Genomic DNA, 26,565 nt, shown 5'->3' with positions numbered 1-26,565 from the left:
ACGACGTTGCTCAGTCTCCGGGGTGGGCTCGGCGGCGCGGGCCGGGCTGCGTGGAGGGTTCGGCGGACATCGGCGGCGGCGGCCTTAAGCAGGCCGCGGCGCCATGGGCGGGCGGTAGCGGGGCTCCCGCGGGAGACGCGCAGGGCGGCGGCGGCGGCGTTGTTGTTCTTCCGGCCCGCGGCGTCCTTCTGCGGGGCCCCGAGGGTTGGGCCGGCCCCGGGCGGGGGTCGTGCGGGGCTACGCGGGGCGGGGTCGTAGGCCGTCGGGGTGTGGGAGGAGTCGCTGCCGCTGGCCGCCGGGCCCCGTCGCCGGGCCGCTCGACGACGACGCTCCCGCGGGGGCCTCGCCTGAGGAAGACGCGGCGGCGGCGGCGAGGCCGCGGGAGGCCGCGGGGGATGGAGGAGCGGAAGGAGGAGGGCGAGGCCGAGATCCAGGAGCACGGGCCCGAGCACTGGTTCTCCAAGTGGGAGCGGCAGTGCCTGGCCGAGGCCGAGCAGGACGAGCAGCTGTCCCCCGAGCTGCAGGAGGAGGCGGCGGCCGCCGCGCAGCCCGAGCACAAGCAGCAGAAGCTATGGCACCTCTTCCAGAACTCGGCCACCGCCGTGGCCCAGCTCTACAAAGGTGAGGCCTCGCCGCCATCTTGGCGACGCCCTGCCCTGCCCCGGCCCCCGGGGTGGATCCCTGACGGTCCCCGGTGTCGGTCCGACCGGGAGGCCCTGGGAGAAACCCCGGCACAAAATGGCGAAGGAGGAGGAGGCGGCCCTATTGTGCCCCGGGGCCGGCCTCGGGGTGGGGACTCTGGGAGAGGGGCGCCTCCCCTAGGCTTTCCGGTCCCGGGGATGGCCAGGTTCCCCCCCTTACCTGCCCCCCAATGCCGTGTTCTTTCTCTCCAAATGTTGCCCCCCCCATCCTCGCCTTGTTCCCGGCCTTCGGCTGCCTCTGGGATCCTGAAACCCGTGAACAAAATGGCGAAACCTAATATGGCCGTTCTGGAGTGATTGACGCCCAAATAACATTCTGTTTTTCTTTCTCTCCTCTCGTCCTTGTGTGTGTGTGTGTCTGTGTCGGTGTCCCTTTCTCTTTTCCGTGTTTTTATCCATCCCATCCTCCCCCTTTTTCTCTTTCTCCTTTTTTTTTTTTTCCCTTCCAGATCGTGTATGTCAACAGCCAGGACTTTCTCTCTGGGTCCCCTTCCAAAACGCAGCCACGGCCGTCACCAACCTCTACAAAGGTAAAGATAACCTTGGGCTGCATTGTCGCTCAAGGCGACCACTGGGGGAAGGGGACACTGCTGGCCGTCGCAGGGGGTTTTCTGCCTCTCTGCCCCTCTTGTTAACCTTGAGTACCTTCTTTGCAATGTGAGAATCTTGGTGATGGTCCAACGAGATATGAGCCCTGTGCAATTTTGAAACCTCTACCACCTCCCTAAGATTTGTGGCGGTGACTGGGGACATCAGGTTAGCATCCAGTGTGTAGAGACCACTGATTGTCCCCCAGGGCCCAAGACAGCCCCCAGTCCCCTCTGCGCTCAGCCAGGCCTAACTAAGCAGGCTCACCAGAAGTCAATATCCCCAGATAGAGAAGCTGACGGGTGGTGGGGGTGTGTGTGTGTGTGAGTGAGTGAAGCAGTCGTCTCTTTGGAACTGGGCTCAGGCAAGAAGAAAGCCGCGGGCAAGGGTGGGGGGGGCACTTAGAGCATGGTACTTTGATGGCATAGAGCATGGTACTTTGATGGCATTGAAGTGACTTGAACACACACTAATTGGAATTATACTCTTGTCAGTACTGCTGCTCTTTCCTGGCAGTTTGCCATGTGATTTTCCTTTTAAACTACATGGTATCTGCTTCTACATTATTGGCAGGAAATCTGCAGTGAGTTTTGAAAATGTTAGGGGTGTGTGTGTGCGTGTGTGTGTGTGTGTGTGTTTTATGGTGATGCCTTTTCTGGACTTCATTTTCTTTCCCCTTTGTGATGACATGAAGTCTTGGCCTTGGCCATTGTACTCTCTTGTAACAATGGACTTGATTTTGTGCCTTGCAGATAGGGTAAGATTTGGAGTCTCCCTCCCCCCCCCCCTTTTTGGCAAAGTTTTTAAGGAAAAAGATTGAGGTTTGACTGTTGATAAAATTGTAAGTAAGTCAAATACATTCAAACTTACGTTGTCTGGGGAGGGGGACTAGACAAAACATTTTAACCACTTGAGCCACACCCTTTTTCTCCTTTCAGACATTGAGATGAGAACAGTAATGGAATTTTGTTTTGATTCAAAAATATCAAAATAGGTTGAAACAGGATATAGAACATATTGGTTCTCAGATTATTTTCACCTAAGAATTTGCAAATGATGACACTTTTCTGTAGGATGGATGTTCTTTATTGTGAAAGCTCCTGAGTAGATGGTTTTTGAGGACGGTATTTGAGAATTTTAACAGAAACTTGTGAATAAGATTGGCATTTTTAGGAAATATGGAATTGTCCACCCCTACTAAAAAGTGGCATTTCAGTGGCCAGCTTTGATTTTATGTAGCTAAATTGCTTGCTTTTTTCTTTTTTGTGGAGGAAGGAGTCTTGGGAAGCCTGCTAAACATGCACTCTACTGCTAAGCCTCATCCCTGGAGGAATTTCTTCTATTTTGACAGGCTGGGGATATGGCCTAGTGGCAAGAGTGCTTGCCTCTTATTTTGACTAATGAATAGATTGCTTATTCATCAGTATTTGAGAGTCTTCAGCATTCTCTGGAATGGCTTTGATTTCATCTAAAAGGGAATTTTGAACATTTAAGAAGTTCGGTTTTTGAAGTTTCTTAGACTATAATTTATGTAAAGTTGACTTTTTTTTGCCAGTCCTGGGGCTTGAATTCAGGGCCTAAGCACTGTCTCTGGCTTCTTTTTGGTCAAAGTTAGGACTCTACCACCACTTGAGCCTTTTCTTTTTATGAGGTGCTGAGGAATCGAACCCAGGGCTTTCATGCATATGAGGCAAGTACTCTACTGCTAAGCCACATTCCCAGCCCAAGTTGACTTCTTTTTTTCAAATCGACTTTTTGTTAAAGAAGTAAATACTGATTTTGATGTGTGTACTATTGTTAAACAAAAATGCTTATCCCCCACCCTGGCAATGGCAGATATTCTGTGTATAGTTTACCCTTAGGACCAAATGGTCTGCAGTTTTCTATTGGTGGCCTTGACTTAGCATACTGTTTTTGAGATGGATTCACTTAGTTTATATTGCAGGCACACTAATAGTCCAGTGCTTTTTAATTACAGAGTAGTATTCTGTTATTTGGTGGTACCATGGCTTACCCTTTTGCTTTTGTGTGAAGGGAAAGGCAGGCCATTTTCAGTGTTTTCTATGTGCTGGGCCTCTGGTTTTGGGGCCATTGTTACTGGTTGATTATAACCTGTCTTTAATGCTAACTAAGGAAGAAGGTGTACTCAGAAATGGATGCTGAACTCTTTTAATGTGTTGTGAATTTTGGTAGTTTTAAGATTTTTGGACTGTAGAGTACTCACCTCGCATACATGAAGCCCTGGGTTCAATTCCTCAGCACCATATATATAGAAAAAGCTGGAAGTGGCGCTGTGGCTCAAGTGATAGAGTGCTAATTTTGAGCAAAAAGAAGCCAGGGACAGTGCTTAGGCTCTGAATTCAAGTCCCTGGATTGGCAAAAAACAAAACAAACAAAAAGATACCTTATTTTTGAGAGTTGGAAAGAGTGGATTACTGTGTGTGTTTGTGTGCACACAAAACAAAAAGACATTTTGTTTTTGAGAGTTGAAGTGGATTACCGTGTGTTTGCGTGCACATGAGTGTGGGTGCCTGCATGTGTGGGTGCTAGCTAGTCCTAGGGCTTAAACTTAGGGCATGGGTGCTTTTCTTGAACTATTTTGCTGAAGGCTAGTGCTCTACTACTTGTGCTACAGCTCCACTTTGGGTTTTTTTGGCAGTGACTTGGGAGTTTTATGGACTTACCTGCCACTTTTCCTGGCTTCCAACTGAAATCCTCAGATCTCAACCTCCTGAGTAGCTAGGATTACAGGCGTGAGCCACTGGTGCCTGACTTAACCTCTCACCTTTTGGTATTTTTTAGGACTTTTTAGAAAATGGGCATACAGTTGTAGGAGTAATTGGCTCCCTTAAATAGAACTAGTAGAATGAGTGAGGTATTGTCATAAGCCCATGGCAGCACTTAATAGTGGTAAATTTAAATTAGATTTTCACAGTTCTCATTAAATACTTTACAAAAGTATTGGCTTGGAGTATCCTTTAAGTTAACTCCTGAATTTTACGTAATTTGGATTTATCTGGCAAGCTAAAAATGGTTTCTTTTGTAACTGAGGAGACACTCATGCCATCTTCTTAATAACTCGTAAAATAAGCACATAGGAAGGTCAAGAATTGAGGGCAAAGGTAAGAGGGTTGGGCTTCCTAAAATTTCAATAGATTTTTGAAGGTTCAGTTGATTTGGTTGGAATGTCTGCTAGAGAATCTAAGTTGGTCATTTATTTATTTTTGCCAGTCCTGGGCCTTGGACTCAGGGCCTGAGCACTGTCCCTGACTTTTTGCTCAAGGCTAGCACTCTGCCACTTGAGCCACAGCACCACTTCTGGTCATTTTCTATATATGTGGTGCTGTTGGAATCGAACCCAGGGCTTCTTGTATACGAGGCAAGCACTCTTGCCACTAGGCCATATTCCCAGCCCCCCTAAGTTGATCTTGTAACCTCAATGAGGACAGACAGAGTTCAGTAAATGGAATGCATGGGCCTTTACACAGCAGGATCAAACTTTGGCTTCCTTTTTCTGCAAAGGGGGAGGAGGTGCTGATTGCTGGTTCTTGATTTGATAATTCCAAAAAAGAATGTTTCTTCAATATTGTTGGGGCCCTAGCAGAAGGTTGTTTTTTATAGCTGCGACTAAATAAAGGGAGTGAAAAGTTAGAGGCCATTTTAACTTTGACAGGAGTGATGCTTTACTTGGGAGGTAGGGTCAAGTCTGAGTTTACTTTTTGGGGGGGCCTGGGTGCTGGGTAAGCCCTCTTCCCTGAGCTGCTCTCCTAGCACAGTGCTTGATGCTTAAATCCAACTCTGATTTCCTGGAGTGACTGATTTCAGACTCTCCTGGTTCCTCATTTGGAAGGTATTCTGTCTAATTGAAATTCCTTTTACTGCTTAGGGCTCCTTGCTGATTTACTCCTCACTCATTTCTTAGCACTTTTTAAACTGGAGTTTGAATTCAGGGCTTTATACTTGCTAGGCAGGTGCTCTTCTTGAGCTGTACTTCCAGCCCTGCCTTTGCATTTTTATGTGCATTTGAATTGAAGCATTGGTTATTTAGCACTCTGCCCTCTGTGTTGTCTACCTACATACCCACCCAAACCTACCTATAGAAAAGCTTTCTTTTGATGCTACTTTCATTAAAAGATGATTCTGGGGAGGCTGGGAATATGGCCTAATGGCAAGAGTGCTTGCCTCGTATACATGAAGCCCTAGGTTCGATTTCCCCAGAACCACATATATAGAAAACGGCCAGAAGTGGCGCTGTGGCTCAAGTGGCTGAGTGCTAGCCTTGAGCAAAAAGAAGCCAGGGATAGTGCTAGTGCTCAGGCCTTGAGTTCAAGGCCCTGGACTGGCAAAAAGAAAAAAAAAAGAAAACATGATTCTGGGTGTCCTTAAGCAGCATGTGCCCCCAGGTGTCTTGCCCTAGCAGTACTGAAGCTTCACTATGGGAAATCTTGGGGATCTGCTGTCAGATTGAACTCAGATCCTTGGCTCTGGTTCTTGTTTGCCGTGTGGTTCTGCAGGTATTTCTCCATTGTGCTCCCTGATTTTCTTAACTGAATGGGCCTAAGTGCTCACAAATTACAGTACAAGCTCTTAGTTTTGTGCCTTGCATGTAGGGAGTGCACAGGTGTTGATGGTGTACTATTAGTGTTCAGCTTTCTCCAGTGTTTTCCCAAAGTTGGCAGTGCTTAATAGGAAGGGAAATAACTCTTGTTTTTTTGTGTGCTAGAATAAGCTTTGTTGGTTGCAACTTCTTTAATAAATATCTTTTCCTAAGATGTAAACATGCAGTCTTTTCTAGTTGGCCCAAGGTATGAGGAGGGCTTTAAAACTATGTCTTTAATGTTACAACTCTTATTTCGAATGCATTGGCATCAGCTTGAGGTTTTCTATCCCCCGAAGTACTGAAATTCGGTTAATTTGAGTGGTGAAATGAGAGAATATACTGTTAATGGTGCCTAACCAACTTATGAGCTCAGTGCAAAAGGCATGTACCCAAAGGTCTTAAATGTTGTATGTGCTGCTTTTCTCTTGTTCCTTTTAGTTAGTAAATGCCTATAAAATTCTTAAAATTTTTTTAAAATGAAACTCTTACTTGGATCTATATTGAGACTTGATCAGAATGATTGGTTAGTGGCATAATTTGTTAAAGAGGTTGACGCTTTTTTTAAAAAGTCTTTGGAACCATGAGCGAAAATTGAGTTTTCTAGGTTCAAATCTACGATGAGGGCATAGACCATTGCAGATAGAGAAATTGTGCCTTCATTCAAAACAACTCAAAACTTGGCTGTCACTTTCTTCCAGTATTACTAGCTTTTTTGGGGAGTGGGAATCGAGGGTTGGTTGTGGGGCTTGAACTCAGGGTCTGGGCTTTGTCCCTGAGCTCTTTTGCTCAAGCCTAGCTCTCTACCACTTTGAGCCACAGCTCCATTTCTTGTTTTTGAGTGGTTAATTGGAGATAAGTGTCTCATGAAGACTTTCCTGTGTGAGCTGGCTTTGAACCTTGATCCTCAGATCTCAGCCTCTTCAGTAGCTAGGATTACAAGCTTGAGCCATTGGTGCCTTTGTGTCCTCATCCCCCTCCCCCCCCAATGATCCTGGGTTTGAACTCTTGGCCTGGGCTGTCCCTGAGCTGCTTTTGGTCATTGCTAGCACTCTACCACTTGAGCCACATTGCTACTTGCAGCTTTTTCAGTGATTAATTGGAGGCAAGAGTCTCACAGACTTACCCTGCCCAGGTTGGCCGTGAAACCCAATTCTCAGATCTCAGCTTGTTGTGTAGGATTATAGGCATGAGTCACCTGTAAATAGCTTACCATTTTTTTGTTTTCTTTTTTAAAAATAGTCAGGTCCCCCTCCGTTTCTCAAGTTTTATATCAACTTGTCTTTTTAGCTCTGACTTGCTACATTTATGTTTCCACATCTACTTAATTTTTCCTGTCCTGCTTTTGCAATTCTAGGCCTACTACTGCCCTCTAGTTCTTTTAGAAAAATATAAAATTTCTTCTGTAATTTGGAAACAAATTTCTCTAGTTGTGAGCTGGAGTACGACATTTAGATAGGGCTGGTTTGTAGAAATTTAATTACTTCTAGGTTTGCACATTTTGGGTTTTATCCTCTGTGTGGGTCCATGAGGATAGGATAGGCTTGAGAGATAACTTGATTTCTCTTAAATAATTTTAGCTCTTTTAGAATCATTGAAGTTCTGCATAGAAATTTCCAGGTCATCTTAGGTTTATCTACCTTTCTAAGGTTGGATTTCCTATATGTCTTTGCTTGAAGAGAAAGTAGAGTGTTTCCCTTTAAAATGGAGTTCATTCCTGTTCTGTTATGAGGAAATGAGAAATCAGATACTGACTGTCATGGTGACTTGGTCATTATTCAGATTGTGAGACACTGGAGAAATGACTTCCCTCTTGGCTTTTTTTTGAGCCAGGCTGGCTTGTAAATTGTCTGCTCAGACTCAGGAGTGCTGGGATTCAGGCATGTGCTACCACATGACCTTACCCTTGAGCTACTTTCTTTTCTTCCTGGTGATACTGGGGCTTGAAATCAGTGTTGGATGCTTGCTTAGCTGACTTGCCCAGCTGTCACTCTTTTTTTTTTTTTTTTTTTTGGCCAGTCCTGGGCCTTGGACTCCGGGCCTGAGCACTGTCCCTGGCTTCTTCCCGCTCAAGGCTAGCACTCCGCCACTTGAGCCACAGCGCCGCTTCTGGCCGTTTTCTGTATATGTGGTGCTGGGGAATCGAACCTAGGGCCTCGTGTATCCGAGGCAGGCACTCTTGCCACTAGGCTATATCCCCAGCCCCAGCTGTCACTCTTAACTCTTGATTCAGCCACACTTTCAGTCCTGCTTTTTGCTGGCTATTGTGGAGATGGAATCTCAGTAGACTTTTTCTTCCTGGGCTGGCTTTGAACTGTGATTATCTAGAGCTCAACCTTCTGATTAGGCAAAATTACAGGCATCAACCACCTGCACCCAGCTTGATTGAGCTCCTTATATCTACAAAATTAGATTAATCTTCTCAAAGTTGTAATGGTTTTAAGTGAGATGTGAGTGACATTTTGTTTTGAGAGAGAGAAAAGACCTACTCCTGTGAGCATTTCTCATTCTCTCTTTGGAATCTTTTACAATAAAGACTGAGCATGTGTTAAGGAGAAGGTCTTGTACAGCTGCACTTATTTTCCTCTGAGGATTGAACCTTGAGATTGGTACAGGCTGAGCTACCTCTGAGCTAGATTAGATCTTAGTCCTTTTTCACTAACAGATTCAGACAGTGTGAGATTCTCTGATGTTTTTGTCTTTCTTTCTGGGACATAGGTCTTTATTCATTGTGTGACTGTTGGCTTTTCTTTTTAGTCTATTTTACACATAGCATACATAGAATTAAAGTTAGGAATAGTAATAGATATATCTCGTTGCTTTTACAGAAGGTCCAAGGATAAGGCATCAACTTTCTGGGTGTCTTTATAAACACTGGTGATGTTCTGCTAGCACAGCAGATGACTAAAAATAAGTTTCAGTGACTTAAACTTTCAAGTATGTTTTTCAATGAGTAAACTTACTGAAGAGTGTGGCTCATTTTTCTGAGCTCCCAGGTTCAGTGCATTCCTGAAGTCCAGAGCAGAATTTAATTTAATTTAACTTATTTTATTTTGTGTGTGTTAGAATATCAGAAGGCTTTTATTTAGTAAGGGAAATCCTACCAAGCTCTTTTTTTTTTTTTTTTTTTTTGCCAGTCCTGGGCCTTGAGCTCAGGGCCTGAGTGCTGTCCTTGGCTTCTTTTTGCTCAAGGCTAGCACTCTACCACTTGAGCCACAGCGCCACTTCTGGCCTTTTTCTATATAATGTGGTGCTAGGGAATCGAACCCAGGGCTTCATGTATACGAGGCAAGCGCTCTTGCCACTAGGCCGTATTCCCAGCCCACCAAGCTCTTTTTTATTGCACAAATATATGTTATTTTTAATTAAATTTTATTGACAAGGTGATGTACAGAGGGGGTACAGTCACATAATAAGATAATACATTTCTTATATCCAGTGTACCAAAGTCATATACAGTAATCACATGGGGTCCAGAGCAGAATTTTAAGGCAAAGTTACATAGCAAGACCCTGTCTCAAGGGGGAAAATGACTTCTATAGCATTTTACTAGCAAAACAAGAGCCTGGTCACTATGTCAATCATGTATATGGTTTCTCATTTCTTCAGACACAAAGCAAGCATCAATTAATGGAAAGGAGCATTTTTGAAGATTAAAGTTTAAAAAGAGCTATTAGGAATTAGAAGCACAATGAAATCTTTTTTGTGTGTTACATAGTTGACATTGGTTTTTCCAAAATGTTTACTGCAGCCTGTGTATTTCTATTTTTGGTGCTGAGCCTTTTGGTAGGACTGCATCTCCAGAATGACTTGGTAAATTCAGATGAGTGTGGATGGCTTGAGTTGCATGCAATATTTAGACATCTGTTCAGTGATGTGATTGATGCTTCTAGCTCGCATTCATAAGAATTCACTCTTTTGAAGTAGTGTGTATTGAATGGTTAAGGAGCCCCCTCCCTACCTTGGTCTCCTCATTTGTAGTAAAGGGAACAGAACCTGTCTCAAGGTGTACTGTATTACTTCCCCTCTTTTCTCATGAAATAATCATAAGCACCCTAGAACTTGGTTGATATACTGTTGTTATAATCCCTGTATTTCTAAGTTAATTGAATTTTTTTTTTATTGTGGGTCTTGAACTCAGGTTGTGGGTCTTGAACTCAGGGCCTGGGTGCTGTTCCCAAGCCTTTTTGTGCCCTAGGCGAATGATCTACTGCTTGAGTCTCAACTCCACTTCTGGTTTTTGAGTGGTTAATTGGAGATAAAAGTCTTATGGGGACTTTTTTGCCCCATCTGGCATTCAACCTGATCCTCAGGTTTCAGCTTCCTTAGTAGCTGGGATTACTGGTGTGAGCCACCAGTTCCCAGTTGCTTTTGTTTAATTTTTAAAAAACTAGGTAAGCTCTAGGACTTTGTGATTTGTGGACTTCAAATTTAAGCCATTAAGGTTAAATGTGTGAGCCTGGTGCTGGTGGCTAATGCCTATAATCCTAACTACTCAGGAGGCTGAGATTTTAGGATTAAGGTTTGGGGCTGGAAAGGTGGCCTAGCAGTAGACTGCTTGCCTAGCACACGTGAAGCCCTGGATTCGATTCCTCAGCACCACATAGACAGAAAAAGCCAGAAGTGGCACTGTGGCTCAAGTGGCAGAGTGCTAGCCTTGAGCAAAAAAGAAGCCAGGGACAGTGCTCAGGCCCTGAGTCCAAGCCCCAGGACTGGCCAAAAAGAAGGATTAAAGTTCAGGGATAGCCTGGGCAGCAAAGTCTGTGAGACTCTTTATTTCCTAATTACCCAGCAAAAAGCTGCAAGTAGAAGTATGGCTCAAGTGATAGCGCATCAGCCTTGGATGAAAAAGCCAATGAGTTCAAGCCCCCAATATCAACACACATATAACACAAACACTCCTGTAAAGATTCAGTGTAACATTTCCAAGGAGATACGTTTCAAAATCCTAGATCACTCACAGGCATGGTAGTAATTCATTTTGGTTAATTTATGAACTAGTTTTTTTTAGGAGGAATTGTAATGTGGCTGTAATGATTGTCATGTATCTTTCCTTTTTTTTTTTTCCTAATAGAAAGCGTGGATACCCATCAGCGAAGTTTTGATATTGGAATTCAGATTGGCTATCAGCGACGCAATAAGGATGTGTTGGCTTGGGTTAAAAAACGCAGAAGAACTATTCGTAGAGAAGATTTGATCAGCTTCCTGTGTGGAAAGGTTCCTCCACCACGAAACTCTAGAGCTCCCCCAAGACTGACTGTAGTGTCCCCTAACCGAGCTACTTCAACGGAAACTAGCTCATCTGTAGAGACTGATTTGCAACCCTTCCGGGAAGCCATAGCCCTGCATGGTAAAGCCGTTTAAACATATTTCTTTGGAAAAATGGTTAAGATGTGCCTGTGGACCCTTTTTTATGTTTAGGGTTAGGTCTAGATATATCAGCTGTTTCTGTCTATTAAGTAAACACTTGCTCTAGAAATGTTTAGTAGAATATAGGTTAAGGATTTAGGGGCAATTTTTGACTGTCAGCCAGTCTTTAAAAAAAGTTTTTAAGAAGTTAATTTGACCTCGTTAATCTTTCTGCAACATTGACTAAAATTCAATGCATTACACTACTATGTGTTGTACATATTCTTCTCTGAGTCAAAGAGGAAGTACTTGGGTCTTAAGAATTACATTTTTTGGAGAGCTGGTCTATGACATCAAGCACAGGAAATAATTGTTGAGGTAGTCCTCATGGGAACTGCCTTAACATCTTTTCTTACCCAGTGTGCTATGGAGGGCTAGAGTTGATGACCCAAGCGAGAGAGAGGACTGAAGGATTGTGTAGAGGTGCAACTGCACCTCTCCATGTCCAGACCCAACATCAGAGGGCATTGTTGGCTCAGAGGCTTCAGTGTTACTGGAGAAGTCTGGGGAATGCCCTCAGTCATATGTCTGTTCTTTCTGCTCTCTACTACAGAGTTCCTTATAGAACTGAGACCGTTAATATCTCTATGATAATATATCAGAAAACCCCAAAACAGTAGCAAAATGGAAAAGGTGAAACAATGAAATGATGAAAACAATAGATTAAATCCAACAGATGATGAGCAGGTAGAGGCAACTGCTAGTGAGGCAGGCTATGAATCCTGTTAAAAGCCTTCTGGGCCATAGAATAGGTCATCTGAAAATTTGCCCGGTAATAAAAATAGTGGGATATGTGTGATCCAACTTTTAATGCCTGTAGTCTACAAACATTGTGTCATTCCCCCCCACCCCCCAACCCTGTAACTAATCAGGGTATGGAGTTGGGAAAGTGTTTTTCCCTAATAGCAAGGGTTTGTTTTTTTTTTTGTTTGTTTTGTTTTTTGTCTTTTCTTTTTTGGTATTGGGGATCAAACCCAGGACGTTGCACTTGCTAGGCAAGCGCTTTGCCACTGAGCTACATCCCAGCCCCCCCCCCCCCCTTTAAAGACAAGTTAAAACATTGCAAGAATCCCCTGTTGTATAGATTCAGTGCTAAGTCCTGTACACTATTTCCAAATAGTAGAATGGTAAAGCCATTCAGAACTTTTGAACTGGGAACGAATGAGCTTGATCTGTTCCTACTGAACTAGGGTTTCATATATTTCATCTTGGGCTTCGAAAGATACATAGTTGGTCAGGTTAATTTTAGTGATGTAGTGGGTTTCCTTACCCCTTTGAGTTTTCATTAGATGCATTTATGTTTCATTCCATACTAGTATTCTGTCAAAGACTGCTTTGAGAAACAAGCCATGCGTAGTTTCTCTGTGTAGTCTTTTCATCTTTTCCTTTGGGTCTGAAACTGGGACTCAAACTTGGTACCTGACACTTGCTTATTGACTAGCGATCTTTCAGCTGAGCCACACCTCCAACCCCTGTAAAATTTGTGACACTGGGGTCCTGCTAGGCAGACTTGCTGACCCATACCTTGGCCTGCTGTAAAATCTTAATGCATGCGTAAGGGCACGCTATCTCCTTAAAAAAAGACTGCTCCTGACTCCTGTTACATTTTCTCCTCCTTAAAAAAAGACTGCTCTTGACTCCTGTTACATTTTCTCAAATTGAATCTGTTCAACCTGTGACACAATAGTTGTAGAAGAGGCTTACAATTTAAATTTAGCATAAATTGTGAGGTGATTTTTTTTTTTTTTCCTCTCTTTGGTGGGGCACTGGTGGTTGAACTCAGGGTCTTGTACTTGCTAGACAAGTGCTTTACCACTTGAGCTAGGCCCCTTCCTTTTTGGAAACAGGGTCTCACTATGTGGACCAGACCGGCCTGGAATTAGAAATTGTACCCCCTCTGCACCACAAGTGCTAGGATTACTGATGAGCACCAGTACACTCAGTTTAAATAATGATTTTTTTTTAAACTATTGTGTGTCAGTGCTGGGAGTGGAACTAATGCCTTGTGCCTGCTAGGTCCTTACTTAGCGCAGTTATGAGGTGAGGGTTTTAAAAAGCCGAGATAGGATTGAGGATGTGGCTCAGTGGTAGGGTGCTTGCCAAGCATGCATGAAGCACTGGATTCGATTCCTGTCACCGAAAAAAACAAAACAAGAAGTCTGAATATAAAATGGGGTAGAAAAGTAGTTTTGGTTGTAATTAATTGGTAAAGTAGCTAGCTATACATTGGAGACATCAGGTTCATATTTCTAGTTCTTATTTTATTAGTTAAGTAACCGCATCTTGAAAAAGCAAACAGTATACCAAATTTTATGGATTTAGAGATTTGCAAGAATGTCAGTGTGTTGAGAAAGCTAGATCTGAGTATTTAAAGGAAAAGTTTTGAAGGATTTGAAGGAAGAAGGCCTTAACTAGTAACATAGATTTACAATTATCTTTACCTGGTATCCTTATGATTTGATTTGTCATATAGTTAGTAAATTTGAAATGAAAACTGTTAAAGTGGTCTTTAAATTTTTTTTTCCTTGTTATTACAAAAGTAATGTACAGAGAAGTTACAGGTTAGGTACATTTCTTTTTTTTGGTCAGTTGTAGGGCTTGAACTTGGGGCCTGGTTGTTGTCCCTGAGCTATTTTTGCTCAAGGTTAGCTCTGTCATGTCACTTTTGAGTCAAGGTACCAAATCTGGTTTTTAAAAATAGGAATCTCACATGTTCCTGCTCAGGCTGGCTGGCTTTGAACCCAGGATGCTCAGATAGATCTCAGCTTCCTGAGTAGCTCAGAGTATATAGATGTGAGCCACCAGCGCCTGGCAAGAATACGTTTCTTTTTGGACGATGTCACCCCTTCCCTTGTTCTATTCCAGTCTTTCCCTCTAAGGTGGTCTTTTAAAATGTATTTGGAAGCTTTTTTTTTTTTTTTTTGAGATCCTGAGGATTGAATCTCTGTCTTCATGCATGCTTGACAGCAAGCACTTTTACTTAGGATGGTACAAGAATGCTGAGTTATGCATGCTTCCTCCTGTTTTTTGCTAGTTATTTTGAGGGTAGGTCCCTCCTAGACATGAGTTGTGATGATCTGCCTTTAGGTTTCCTGTCCTTGCTGGGATCACAGATGTGTGTCACTGAATTTAGTTTCCCTCCATGGAGAATGGAGTCTTGGGTATTTTACTGCCTGGCCTGGAACTCCTACCCTCCCATTCTCAGCTTTCTGCTTAGCTTGGGATAGGTATACACACTGGACTCAGCCATGGGTTGAGGAGTAGTCTTGTAAACATTACTTTTCCTTTTTTTTTTGTTGGTCATGGGACTTGAACTCTGGGCCTTGGTGATGTCCCTGAGCTCTTTAGCCTAAGGCTAGTACTCTACCACTTGAGCTACAGTGCCACTTCCCTTGTAAACATTTCTGTCCATGCAGACCTCCCAGCTACCATGCTAGCCTCCCAAGTAGCTAGGGTTAGAAGTGTGAGCCACTAGAACCTTACTTAAGGAAACATCTTAATTAGGGTAGATTCTGTGTCAGAATTCAGTTTTGCATATAATTTGCTTAGTCAGATTTGAAATATTAGGAAGAACTAAAGTTTCTTAGAGCTTTCCATTTGAGGAAAAGTCTACATTTCAGGTTTCTACAAAACAGGGACATGGGAAAAGAATATCAGGCAGACTGACTTGTTCATAATCAAAGCACACTTCACTACTCCTTTTATCTCTTTATGGAGGTCCTTTTTCCCCTTGAGTATTCTTCAGCAGTTTCCAAACACCACCACCACCAATATCTACACCAAATACCATAGATACCAAAAATTGTCCTTTATTTGGAGAAAAAGACTTGAGGTATTTGCAGAACAATTCATGTATACAGGGTATAGCAATAAATAAGATCTCCTGTTAGATAACCCTCATCAAGCTGGGCTAGCCTACTTTAGCAATAGAGAGGAGGTACACAGTTTCAATCAAAAGCATATCAGTTAATGGTTATTAAACAGGTTCAGTCAAAACAACTTTAATGATTAGCAGAGTGTAAAGTACTTTTTTTTTCCTTCACATCTAGAACTTGTGGCTAATTTTCTAAAGTTCGTACTGAGTTGATTTTTTTTGTCTTTTCTTTGTTAATCCTCTTAAAATAGCACTGAGAATTTACTGAGAGCTGAATTATTAACTCATTTCTGCCTAAACAGATTTCAAGTAGACTAAAAAGTCCCCCTAGATTATTTTGGTTCTCTGCCTGTATTTCTGATAATGATTCTTGTAGACAATTTTCTCTTCAAGAGCCTCTCCTTTTCTTTTGCTTGGGTCTCAGGATTCTAGCAATAGCTACCACCTTCCTCCAAGGTCCTTCAAGGGGCCGGATTTGTAACTATTTAGATTTACCCGGTCTTTGAAGCATGGATATCTCGCATTGTCTTACACCATTGTCTTGTAGAATAAACACATCTCCCAGTGTATTCTGTAGCCATTTATCTTCAAATGACATTCACACTCAACTCTTCTGTTCCAATGATAGCTAGCACAAATCATCTCCTGTAATTTATTCAGGGATCTGTAATCTGCCAGGAATAGATCAGCCAGCAGAAAGCTTCCTTTTTTCCTCCAGAGATACATAGTTTGATTTGAAATCCTAAATGTGGTAATGTGTTCTTTTTTCCTTTTTACTAGTACCTGGATTTGAACTCTCAGGCCTTGTACTTATTTTTTAGGCCACCACATGAGGCATGCCTGCAGGCCCTGCTTTTTTTGCTGCTTGTTTTGGAAATGGAATCCCAAGATCTTTTCTTCATAGGTTGGCTTTGAACATTTATCTTTTAGATCTGTCTGCCAAGTAGCTAGAACTAGCTAGGGATTATAGACATAAGCTTGGGCTGATCTTTCTGCTCTTGAGCACCAGTCTCTCCTGAGATCACTGTAGCTATCTTTTTTCACTTGTCACATTCCTGCTTAATGTTTTCCTGTGGCCTACAGGGGAAGTCTTAACATTGCAAGGTAGTATGGTCTGCTCTTGAACTCATGTCAGAAATTCCAGCCATACTGTGTTAATAACCCTTTGAGTGATGTGGTCTTATACAAGTCTTCCCACCTTTTCACTCTTAAGACTGATGCTACAGTGCTTCCGTGATGCTGCTTTTCCTTTCTTACCATTCTTTTTTTTTTTTTTTGAGGCAGAATCTGCTATGTGTGCCAGAGTGGACTCAAACTTGCAATCTTCCTGCTTGAGTTAGCTTACTAAGTGCTGGGATTTCAAATGTTTGCCACTATGACCAACTAGTTTTCCCTTCCCCACTTCCTAGTGGAGTTTGAACTCTGCTAGTGAGGCATGCTATAAGTTCACATTGTAAAATTGACACTCAATTCTCTCATTCATTTCTAAAGCTCTTCCTGAATTAGGCCTTAGTTTATCCCCAGGCAGTTCCTTCTGTTGATTGGGGCTGTGTTAGAGTGGGCTCCTTGGTTAAGTCTGGTACAGTTGTAGTTTGAAATGATGACAGAGGTAACAAATAGGTTGGAGAAGTGAGTGAGTTTAGCACAGTAGTCTGTGACACCTTCTGGAAAGAGTTGAGGATTACAGTCCTCAGATGACTAGAGGATGGAACCTGCGTGGGAATCTAGGGATGCAAAAATCAGATCTTAAATTGGAACAACTGGAAACATGCTGACCCTTAGAGTAAACCTGGAACTAATTTTTCAGTGTGTACTTTGTATCCATACTGTGCCAATGAGATTCTTATTTAATGCTCATACGTACCTAGATTATTACTATTTTTTGAAGAGAGGTTCATTTGGCAGGGTTAGTTCATATCTGATTGGCTCCACAGTGCATTCTTTTTTAGTTTTAGGATGTCTTTTCCCCTAACGTGAAACCTCACTTGAAAGTATCAGGCCTTGCATTAAGCCCCAGTACAGACACAAGAAAATCAGATACTTGCTTTTCATTTCCAGGGTGACTGACAATCTTGACTATAGTACCTGGAATCAACATCAGTAAGCTAGAGTTTTATTTTACTACAGTACTTGGAATCAACGTCAGTAAGCTGGAGTTTTAAACTTTGAAATGATGTCTCATTTCACACAAAGGCCAGCAATAGGCTGGGTCTGATGTCACCATTAGGTACTGGTGGGAAACATAGCTGACTTTGGCATTTTAACTTTGACATTTTCTCAGAAAAGAATAAATAACAAGAAAGTATCTTCTCAATTTTAAGTTTCTCATGTTGAAAGCAAATTAATAAGACCCTGGGCCAGTGCTTTTGCTAGCATATGTGCTGAGAGGGACTTGAGACACAGGCATCTAATCTAGTCTTTACTGTGACACCTGAGAATCTCTCGAACAAAAAAAGCAAGATAACAGATAGGTGTTAATTTTTTTATATTCTCTCTCTCTCTAAATGGAATTTTGCTGTGTTGTTCAGATGAATCTCAAAATTCTTGTGCTCCAGCAGCAATCTTCTGGTCTCAGATTTCCTGAGGGCAAGTGCTACCTTTTTTGTGTTTGCTGCAGAGGTTAGAACTTACAGCTTAAAGCTCTACCACTGAAGTTATACATGAATCCAGGAAAACTTTGGTTTTTTTTGGCCAGTCCTGGAGCTTGGACTCAGGGCTTGAGCACTGTCCCTGGCTTCTTCTTACTCAAGGCTAGCACTCTGCCACTTGAGCCACAGCGCCACTTCTGGCCATTTTCTGTATATGTGGTGCTGGGGAATTGAACCCAGGGCCTCATGTATACAAGGCGAGCACTCTTGCCACTAGGCCATATCCCCAGCCCGTTTGGTTTTTATTTAACAAAAGGAGTTTGTGAGTTAGAATAGGACTGCAACTTTTCTGTAACGAAAACTGAGGTATTGCTCATTGAACATTGAGCTTGGTGTTAGGTTTTCTGATTTATGCTAATTAAGTCCTGCAGAAGTGTGGCATTTTTGTCTCTGACCATTCTGTAGTCCTTCCTATAGTCCATCACTACCTAATTACAGATAACATGAAACACTTTTTTTCCCCGCCAGTCCTGGGTCTTGGGACTCAGGGCCTGAGCACTGTCCCTGGCTTCTTTTTGCTCCAGGTTAGCACTCCACCTCGAGCCACAATGCCACTTCTGGCTTTTTCTGAGTATGTGGTGCTGAGGAATTGAACCCAGGGCTTCATGCTTGCTAGGCGAACACTCTACGGCTAAGCTACATTCCCAGCCCACAAAACACTCTTTGTTGGAGGGATGGGAAGGTGACTATAATGAAGATGAATACTGGTTTCTGACCTATTAGGATTCTTTTAGACACTGTGAAGTGTTTGATCTGCAGGCCCAGTGGTTTTCTTTTTCTTCCTTTTTTTTTTTGGTCAGTCCTGGGGCTTGAACTTAGGGCCTGGGCTTTATTGCTCAAGGCCAGCGCTGTACATACATACTTTGAGCCACAGCACCACTTCTGGTTTTCTGGGGGTTAATTGTAGATGAGAGTCTTAAGGACTTTCCTGCCCGGGATAGCTTTGAATCAGTGTGTTTTTAATACCTACCTTAAAAACTCCATTTCTAGCCTTTCCCCCATCTCATCTAACATCCCTATGGGCTTTATTTTCTTAAAGTCATTAAGTTGCTTGACAGATTGTTGGATCTGGAGAAAGTGGGTGTGGAGCTCTGTTAGAAAAATGGGATTATTTGGATTTGGATTCAGTGAAGTAAAAAACAATTTATCATAAACATGTAAGGCAGTTTGCTAGATTAGAGTTTGTGGAAAGCAGTGATTTTTAGCTAGTTGTGATTTTAGCTAAATTAGCCAGCTCTTTTTCTTTTGAGTACAAGTGTTTTTGTAATGCATTTCTCTCTCTCTCTCTGTGTGTGTGTGTGTGTGTGTGTGTGTGTGTGTGTGTGTGTCTCAGAGTGATAATGGACAAGAACCATATTTGTGAGAACCAGCCCTTCCCAGTGTGAAATTCACAGTTACTTGATAACATGAAAGAACTCTGTGTTTGGTTCTCTCATCCTCCCTGCCACTCACCCATCCCTCTCAATCCTGTAGCTAAATGTTTAGAAATATATTTTGACAATGAACACAGGCAGGGGTTCAAAAGATAGTATCAAGTGTAGGAGAAACTTCTAGCAGTTACCAGTGGCAAACTAGTATGGTAATGCAAGTTGGGTATTGCTGTCTGAACTTTTTGAAGTAACAACTGTTATTTACATTGAAGTGTATCTCTGAAAAGCTTATTTAGAAATTAAGATTGAAGATATGCAGATATGCACCAGAGCAATCTTGTAATTGCTACAATTGATTATTGTATTGCAGAGTCTTAAGTTCCCTCTGAAGGCTGGAACTTCTAAATCAATTAATTCCCTTTCTTAAACTAGCCTCTGACAATGAGAACAAATCAAGGCAATTAGGTAGTAGTAGTAAAAGTTGGGATTTTTTTTTTTTGTTTAGGAGAAGTTGTCAGAAGTAGAACTTTAGCATTCAACATCAGTTAATAGAGTTGTCTTGAACATGTAGTAACATTTTTGTTGCCCCCCCTTTTTTTTCATTGCAGTGAACAAGGAGGCCATGTCTCAAAGCCAGTTTACTTATTACCTAGCACTTAATTTTAGTAGTTATTGAGTTTAATATTTAATATGCTCACTAATTTTCTTAAATTCTTGGAAAATTTGAAAATTTCCAAAAATAAAAAAATTCAGTATCTTGTGATCCTACTATGTAGCGATAATGCAGTTCAATGTTTGGTGCATTTTCTTTTTTTAATGTATAAATATTAAAATTCATAGTTGAGATCATATTGCATATATGGTACTGTATTTTGCCTTTTTCATTTTAACATGAGCATTTTTCCCCCATGGCTTTAAAAACTGTCTTTGAAAAATGGAAAGCATTTTGGGCTGTCAGCATTAACTGAAAATGTTTTCTTGGTGTGATACATGTATCTTTGTAATTGGTTTTGATTTATTTAGTGTGCTTTACTTCAATAAAAATTCAGTATTTCACTGCACAGCTTGGGGTGGGGAGTGGTATCTACTTCACATTACCACGGTCTTCCTGGTACAGTTGTTTTTAAGCTTGAGCTCCCTGCACATGTAAAACACTACGTCCACACCACAGTGCTTGTCTGCCCTCAGAACTATTGTGTGCACATTTGAATAGTGAGTACATTTCATCCAAAGGAATTAAAATGCCAGTTTAGGGCTCCCAGGCAGGGTGGTACCCACTTTGTTCCAGCTTTGGGGATTTCAGATCCCATTCCTTCCTCTGGGAATGTGTGGAACAGTCTGTGGTGGGTCCTGAACCTATGCTGGTGGGGCCCCAGTGCCTGTTCACTTTTCACAGCGCGGAAGTCCTTTTGGTCACTACTGCTGGACCAAGGCAGTGAGATTGATTGGGTGGGCATTCACTTTTTCTCTGCCTCTGTGATCTGTGTGCTAGGGAATGAATTACGTGTAATTGACTCTGCAAACAGCATTTTATTACCCTAAGCATGAACTTGGTATTGCAATAAGAGCTGTGCTACTTTTTAATAATTGCCATGTAACTTGGTTTCCTATAATCTGGGCTGTTAAGTTTGTTTTAGCTCCATTGAAAGTTTTCGAAGTATGATTAAATCATAATCTTTTTCCTATTCCTGCACTAATCATTTTAAATGAATATAAAACCTTTAAGACTGATGAGTTTTATCTTGTATTAAGCAATTGAGACTTTTCTGTCTAATGGTACCTGTTTTGCTTGCTTTTGTCAATTGATATTCACATAGCCCCTTTGAAAAGTGTGTTTTTGGTAGAAATTAAGTTGTATGCCCTCAGGACGTACAACTTAGTTTTTAAAAAATTTTTAGTTCTGAAGCATGATGTTTAGATTTTTTTTGTATTTGTAAAGGCCTGATTATGTTCATGTGGCTTAGCTAATAAGGTTTTCTAAAACAACTTCCAGTAGTTGTTATTGATTTATAAAATAAAATTTGGGCTGTTTAAAATGCATATATTTTTGGTTGTTAATCTTAATTTTTTTTGTTTTTTTTTGATACTTGTAAAAACTTTTGGGGGAATATTAGTGAGTCATACTTGGAAAAGATTTTCACTACTGAAAATAGGTTATGATTTAACTTGTTGTTAAACCCTATTTAAGTCACAATCCCATTAGAGAAAAAAAGATTTTCCCAGACTAATGGCATTTTTCATATTGGCCAAATGATGTTTAATGTATCTTTTTAATGGAGAAGTTGAAACAGTAAGAAACATTTGCTTGAAGTGAGTATAGTCCATTTCTGATATAATGTTTTATGAGGCTTTTGTGTTTGTTTATTGCCATGGGACCCTAGGGACTCACAATTAACAATGGGTGGTGTTTGTTGAGTTCTTTGTGTAGTTTCAGATGATAAAAGGGATCCTGACTGTATTTACAGAGGTTGCCCAGTTTATTGCCAAGTTCACAAATGTTGTAATCTAGTCACCTTAGAATCTTTTGCATTATGGAGCAAATAATAAAAAGGCTGTATGAAAATATTGGATACCATCTAGTAGTAGTATGTTTTGGGATTAGGAGAAAGGAACAGACAGCTCTATCCCCAAGAATTTCACAGTCTACATATAGAACTAAAAAAGCCAACAATTTGAGTAGTTAAGTGTGGCATTTGGTTGATTGACAGACTGATTTTAGTTTAGTGAGCAGGCAGCAGCTTGAATTTATTTTCTTATTTGTTGAAGTCAGCAGCTAGCTGAGCCTTTATTTCAGTGGATTTCAAATTGTGGGATAGGATTTTAGAACATTCTTTTGCAGCATTCAATGTTACTGTGTTAATCCATTTACTAGAGATGAAAAGATTGCTTAGAGGAAGGAGAGATGATTTTCTAACCCATTTTACGTGTGTGTGTTGGCTGGAATTTCCTTTTTTATTTTTTTAAAGTTAAGCTTGTGGGTTGGGGATGAGGAAGTAGAGCTCCTCTTTGAAGATGTGCTTTGAAGAAGCAGTCAGAAATAATGTGTGGGCCTTTGAGCCTGGGAAGGAGGTTGTTTCTGTGGTCCAGATTTGGAAAACACTGCTGCCCACAGGCACAGCTAAGAGGTGGGACAGCTCACCCTGGTGACACCTGTCTGGTAGGCTGAAAGGAAACCCACAGGCTGCTGGGGAAGCAGCTGGCAGGTAGGAGAACAGGAAGGAGTGGGAAGTTTGAGTCAGGAGAGAAGAGCCAACAAGTGGCTGGGGAAAAAGTGGGGGCGGCAGGTTAGAAGAAACAGGAATTTCCTTAGGGAATGTGCTGGAGGCGCCTGCAGGCCTCAGGTACTGGCTTGAGTTGAAAAGAGCTGCCAGTTACTAATAGTGACACTGAACAATTAAGTTTTAGGGTGAAGCAGAAAGGAAGGGCTACTTAATTTGGCTGGGGGGGGGCAGCCCTCCAAATGTTAGTATCTTTATCTCTTTAAAAAGTGGGTGGTGGTCTTTGAAAGGTTGAGAGGTAGGTAGTGGAGGAATGTGATTTCCTGAGATCATCAGTGGGAAGGGGATGCATCTTAGGGGAGGCCAGAGGGGGACTGGCTGGTGAGTGCAGAAAGGAGAGTGGGAAGAAGGCATTAGGGCAGCATGGAAGTTGGTTGGGGCTATAGGTGGGATCATTGCCCAGAATATTTTAGAGTGAGAATCATGTGAAGTGGGGATTTGGTGAGGTGTAGGGGGCAGAGGGTGTGTGTGTGTGTGTGTGTGTGTGTGTGTGTGTGTGTGTGAACTCAGGGCCTGGGTGTTGTCCCTAAGCCTCACTGTGCAAAAGGCTAGTGCTCTACCACTTAAGCCATGTCCCCAGTTCTTCTGGCTTTTTGTTGGTTAATTGGAAATAAGAACTTTGCGGACTTTTTTCTTGCCTGGGCTTACTTTGAACCATGGGCCTCAGATCTCAGCCTCTTGAGTAAGTAGCTAGGATTACATTTATGAACCACCAGTGCCCGGCCAGAGATTTTTTTTTCTCAGTTTAATGTTTAAATTGAAATCACATATATAGAGTTCAAAATTAGAGCAGATGGGCTCCTACTAAAATCACTAAGCTTTTATTAAAATATAAGTTACAAGTCTTATTCTTGAAACATGGATTAGTCATTATAAATTTAGTCAGTAGCAAAGGTTCTAGATGAAGTTGGAGTAATCCAGTGAGAAAGTCATAAGGTACAGTCCACTGGCCAAGTTAGCCTTCTTCAACACTATTATGGTCTGTGTGGTCTGACCTGATATGACTCTTTCCTTGCACAAGGTTTGATCTTGATGATTTAGGGCTGGTATGTAAGTTTGCTCCTTAACTGATTAAGATTCTAAGGAATGAGTGTTACACAGTGAGTAATGGGCCTGTTGAAAGCAAAGCAGGATCCCTTACCCCATTAACTCTTCTTTCTAAAGGATTAGAGACAATAAAGACTTCGGAATTCTAAGGTTATCAATCAGATATTGGCCACAACTGTGAGTGATGATGTCGTCTGGTTTGTCTAGAGCTTGTTGCTCAATTTCCTGACATTTCCAACTTGGCAGCATGGGCACCTTACCTAGGTGGCTTGTTGGACCACTCAGGTCTGGTAATGACTTCTTGCCTCCCCTGTTTATTTATGCTACATGTAAACATGATCCACAGATTGTGAAATGAAATGGTCATGATCTAGTGGTCATGAAATGGTGACTGGAAGCAGCACCTCTTGTCCTCATCTGTAAGTCATATAGAGAATCCCTGAAATAACAGAATAGGGAGAATTTCATGATGGATTTGTACAGTCCTTGACACATCATGATAGGCTTTCTGTAACTGCTATCAGTATTATATGTATTGATAGTATTGCCAAAGCTAGATGTTAAGTTCTTCCAGAACAAAATGTAACTGCTCACTGGTAACCCTTTACCGAGATAACTGGCAGACATCGTTGACACTGACAACATGAAAGAAAATGAAGTGGGTTGCTTTCATAAGGGTCAAATAATTGAGCAACTCTAAAACCTCTTTTCTTCTTCCTAGGTCTTAGTGGTGCAATGGCTAGTATAAGCGTGCGTTCGAGTACCCCAGGCTCTCCTACACATGTAAGCAGTGGATCGAATGCTAGTCGAAGGAGAAATGGACTCCATGATGTCGATTTGAACACTTTCATATCAGAAGAAATGGCACTCCACTTGGACAATGGTGGAACTAGAAAGCGTACCTCAGCCCAGTGTGGCGATGTCATTACAGACTCACCAACCCATAAACGCAACAGAATGATCTAAACCGCAAACATTTTCACACCCACCATGCTGCTTGAGAGCCACTTGATCCTCAACATATACTATTATTGCAAAGGAAACATGAGGCCATCTTCCCTTGTTCACTGTTTAAGACAAGTGAATTCTATAGTGGTTGCCATAAAAGGAAGTTCTAGGTTATTTACAGTAGATGCCTCTTGTAACTATGGCTTTCTCTCAAAACTATAACCCTAGCAGAGGACATCAGATATTGTATAGTCATTAGCAAGATCATCATAGGCAAACATATCCGTTCCAAGGCTAAAAGTGACCTTAACTGTATTTATTCTCAAAGGGAAAGGAAATATCAGATGTTTATTTGGTTATAGAATGCTTTTTTTTAAATTTACCTTTTCTCATTTTTTTTGGGTCCATTTCGTGCTGTGTTATTTTGTTTCAACAGTATTGCGAGGTTCCTTTAATTGTCTAAAAACATGATTTGGTTTCCTCGTCAAATCCACAGGCTTCCATTTTTGCACATGGCACTGTACCATGCACCTGTTAATAGTTGTTTTTTTTTTTTCCAAGCAGTTTCTAATTCTGGTAATTGTGTGATGTAAAGAGGTGCTATGATGGTCATGCAATTAATAATACTGAATCAATACACAGAACTATTGGATTCACTTTGTGTGTCTTAGTGCTCTAAAAATAGCAATATTATTAAACTGCCCCAGATTAACCCTATAGGCTTTAAATACTCAAGTTTTCAGACAAGTACTACTTCCTGTGTGGGATACTTTCCTTAGGATAAGTGGAAACTGTCTAGACTGCATTCGAAGTGGGCTTCCTTTTTGGTTCAGTGTTGGCTCGAGGGAGAGGGATAGGGATAGTGGGGCTTGCTAATCTTTCATGTCCTGTTTTGAGTTTTCATAGATTCCCCACTGTGTTCAGTTTCCATTGTAGTGGGTGAAAGACGACAGAGCTCTGTTTTACCAACTACTAATGTGATCACAACTTACTCTACCTTGTCCCTCCTATCCTCAGAAGTACAGTTTGGAATCTCATTCTGGAAAAGATGGAATCGCATGAAGGTTCTCTAGACGTTAGGTAGATCTCAATGAAAGTTCTCATTAGAGTCCTCTTTGGGTAAATGTAAGACCTCTTGTAGCTACAACGTTTTAGAGCATGCTTCATCTTCACTTTTACTATCTTGACTTGAATGATAGTCTTTTTTAGATGAAGAACTGATGTCAGCCTGCCAGGTACTGTAATTTATTCCTATTATATATCAAGTTAGGACAGTGAAAAATGTTTCCTTGCAGACTTAGTCCAGTATCAGTTACTTCCTTTTCTTATTTAAAGACCAATGCAAATCAGTGTAAGGGTTTTTCAAGTAATTACAGCACTTTGTTAAAAGTTAGCAATTTTTTCAGCCATCTAATAATACCTTTCTATGAAGAAACTGCTAAGTTAACCATTATTGATTGGGTGGGATGTGAGTGGAATGTTAGAAATGTGGTGTGAATTGAAGTTCTGTATTCATTATTAGATATAGCCCTTATTTAAAACAGTGAAACTCAGACTCAAACTAGGAATGAAAGTTAGGTATTCCACATTTTTTTTTTCGAAAGTGGATCATTTTTTTTGTTGTTGTTTGAGTAAAATAGCAGGAAGAATTATAGCAATCTGTCATTTTACCTGAAACGGACAAGCCTATGTATTATGAATATTTTCAAGTTTCCCTTTGGAATATACTCAGAAAGACATTTTGAGTTATCTTTGCTTTTTTGTCTTTTTTTTTTTTTCCCCATTTAGAGTCTGGATTTGGGGTTGGGCAGTGTGAGGTTCTCCCCCACCCCACCCAAGAGGCCAGAGCTCCAGTTCTGAAGGGTTGTGACATAATCCCCCACATCTTGATTCTCTTTCTTCTTTCCAAGTTGAATAACAATATTTTTGGTCGTTTTGTTTAAGTTGGTGCTCTGACGCTTAATCTTAGTACTACCCTTTACTCTCAGTTGTCAAATTTTGATAAAACATGTGCCATTTTCTTTGGTAAGAGAAAGCAGGTCTTAATGTCTGCCAGAACACAGTTTATATGCCTGTTGGCTCCATTAAACTTTTTAAAAACTTTA

The 26,565-nt window shown here is 41.6% G+C and overlaps 1 protein-coding gene across 1 annotated transcript; it reads left to right on the top strand.

Moving 5' to 3' along the window:
* On the top strand, positions 1-26,565 carry C23H16orf72 (chromosome 23 C16orf72 homolog). The gene is made up of 4 exons (XM_048333285.1): positions 1-621; positions 1,151-1,231; positions 10,961-11,236; positions 24,234-26,565. The coding sequence occupies exons 1-4, from the start codon at positions 396-398 to the stop codon at positions 24,476-24,478; spliced, it is 828 nt and encodes a 275-aa protein (XP_048189242.1). The 5' UTR covers positions 1-395; the 3' UTR covers positions 24,479-26,565.

Source organism: Perognathus longimembris, chromosome 23, assembly GCF_023159225.1.
Source record: "Perognathus longimembris pacificus isolate PPM17 chromosome 23, ASM2315922v1, whole genome shotgun sequence".
NCBI lineage: Eukaryota > Metazoa > Chordata > Mammalia > Rodentia > Heteromyidae > Perognathus > Perognathus longimembris.
This window is presented reverse-complemented; position numbering and strand designations above follow the sequence as displayed.

Coding starts and splice junctions, on each gene's coding strand:
- C23H16orf72 (XM_048333285.1), top strand. CDS start 396: ATGGAGGAGCGGAAGGAGGAGGGCGAGGCCGAGATCCAGGAGCACGGG. Junction 622..1,150: donor CGTGGCCCAGCTCTACAAAG/GTGAGGCCTCGC, acceptor TTTCCCTTCCAG/ATCGTGTATGTCAACAGCCA. Junction 11,237..24,233: donor GGAAGCCATAGCCCTGCATG/GTAAAGCCGTTT, acceptor TCTTCTTCCTAG/GTCTTAGTGGTGCAATGGCT.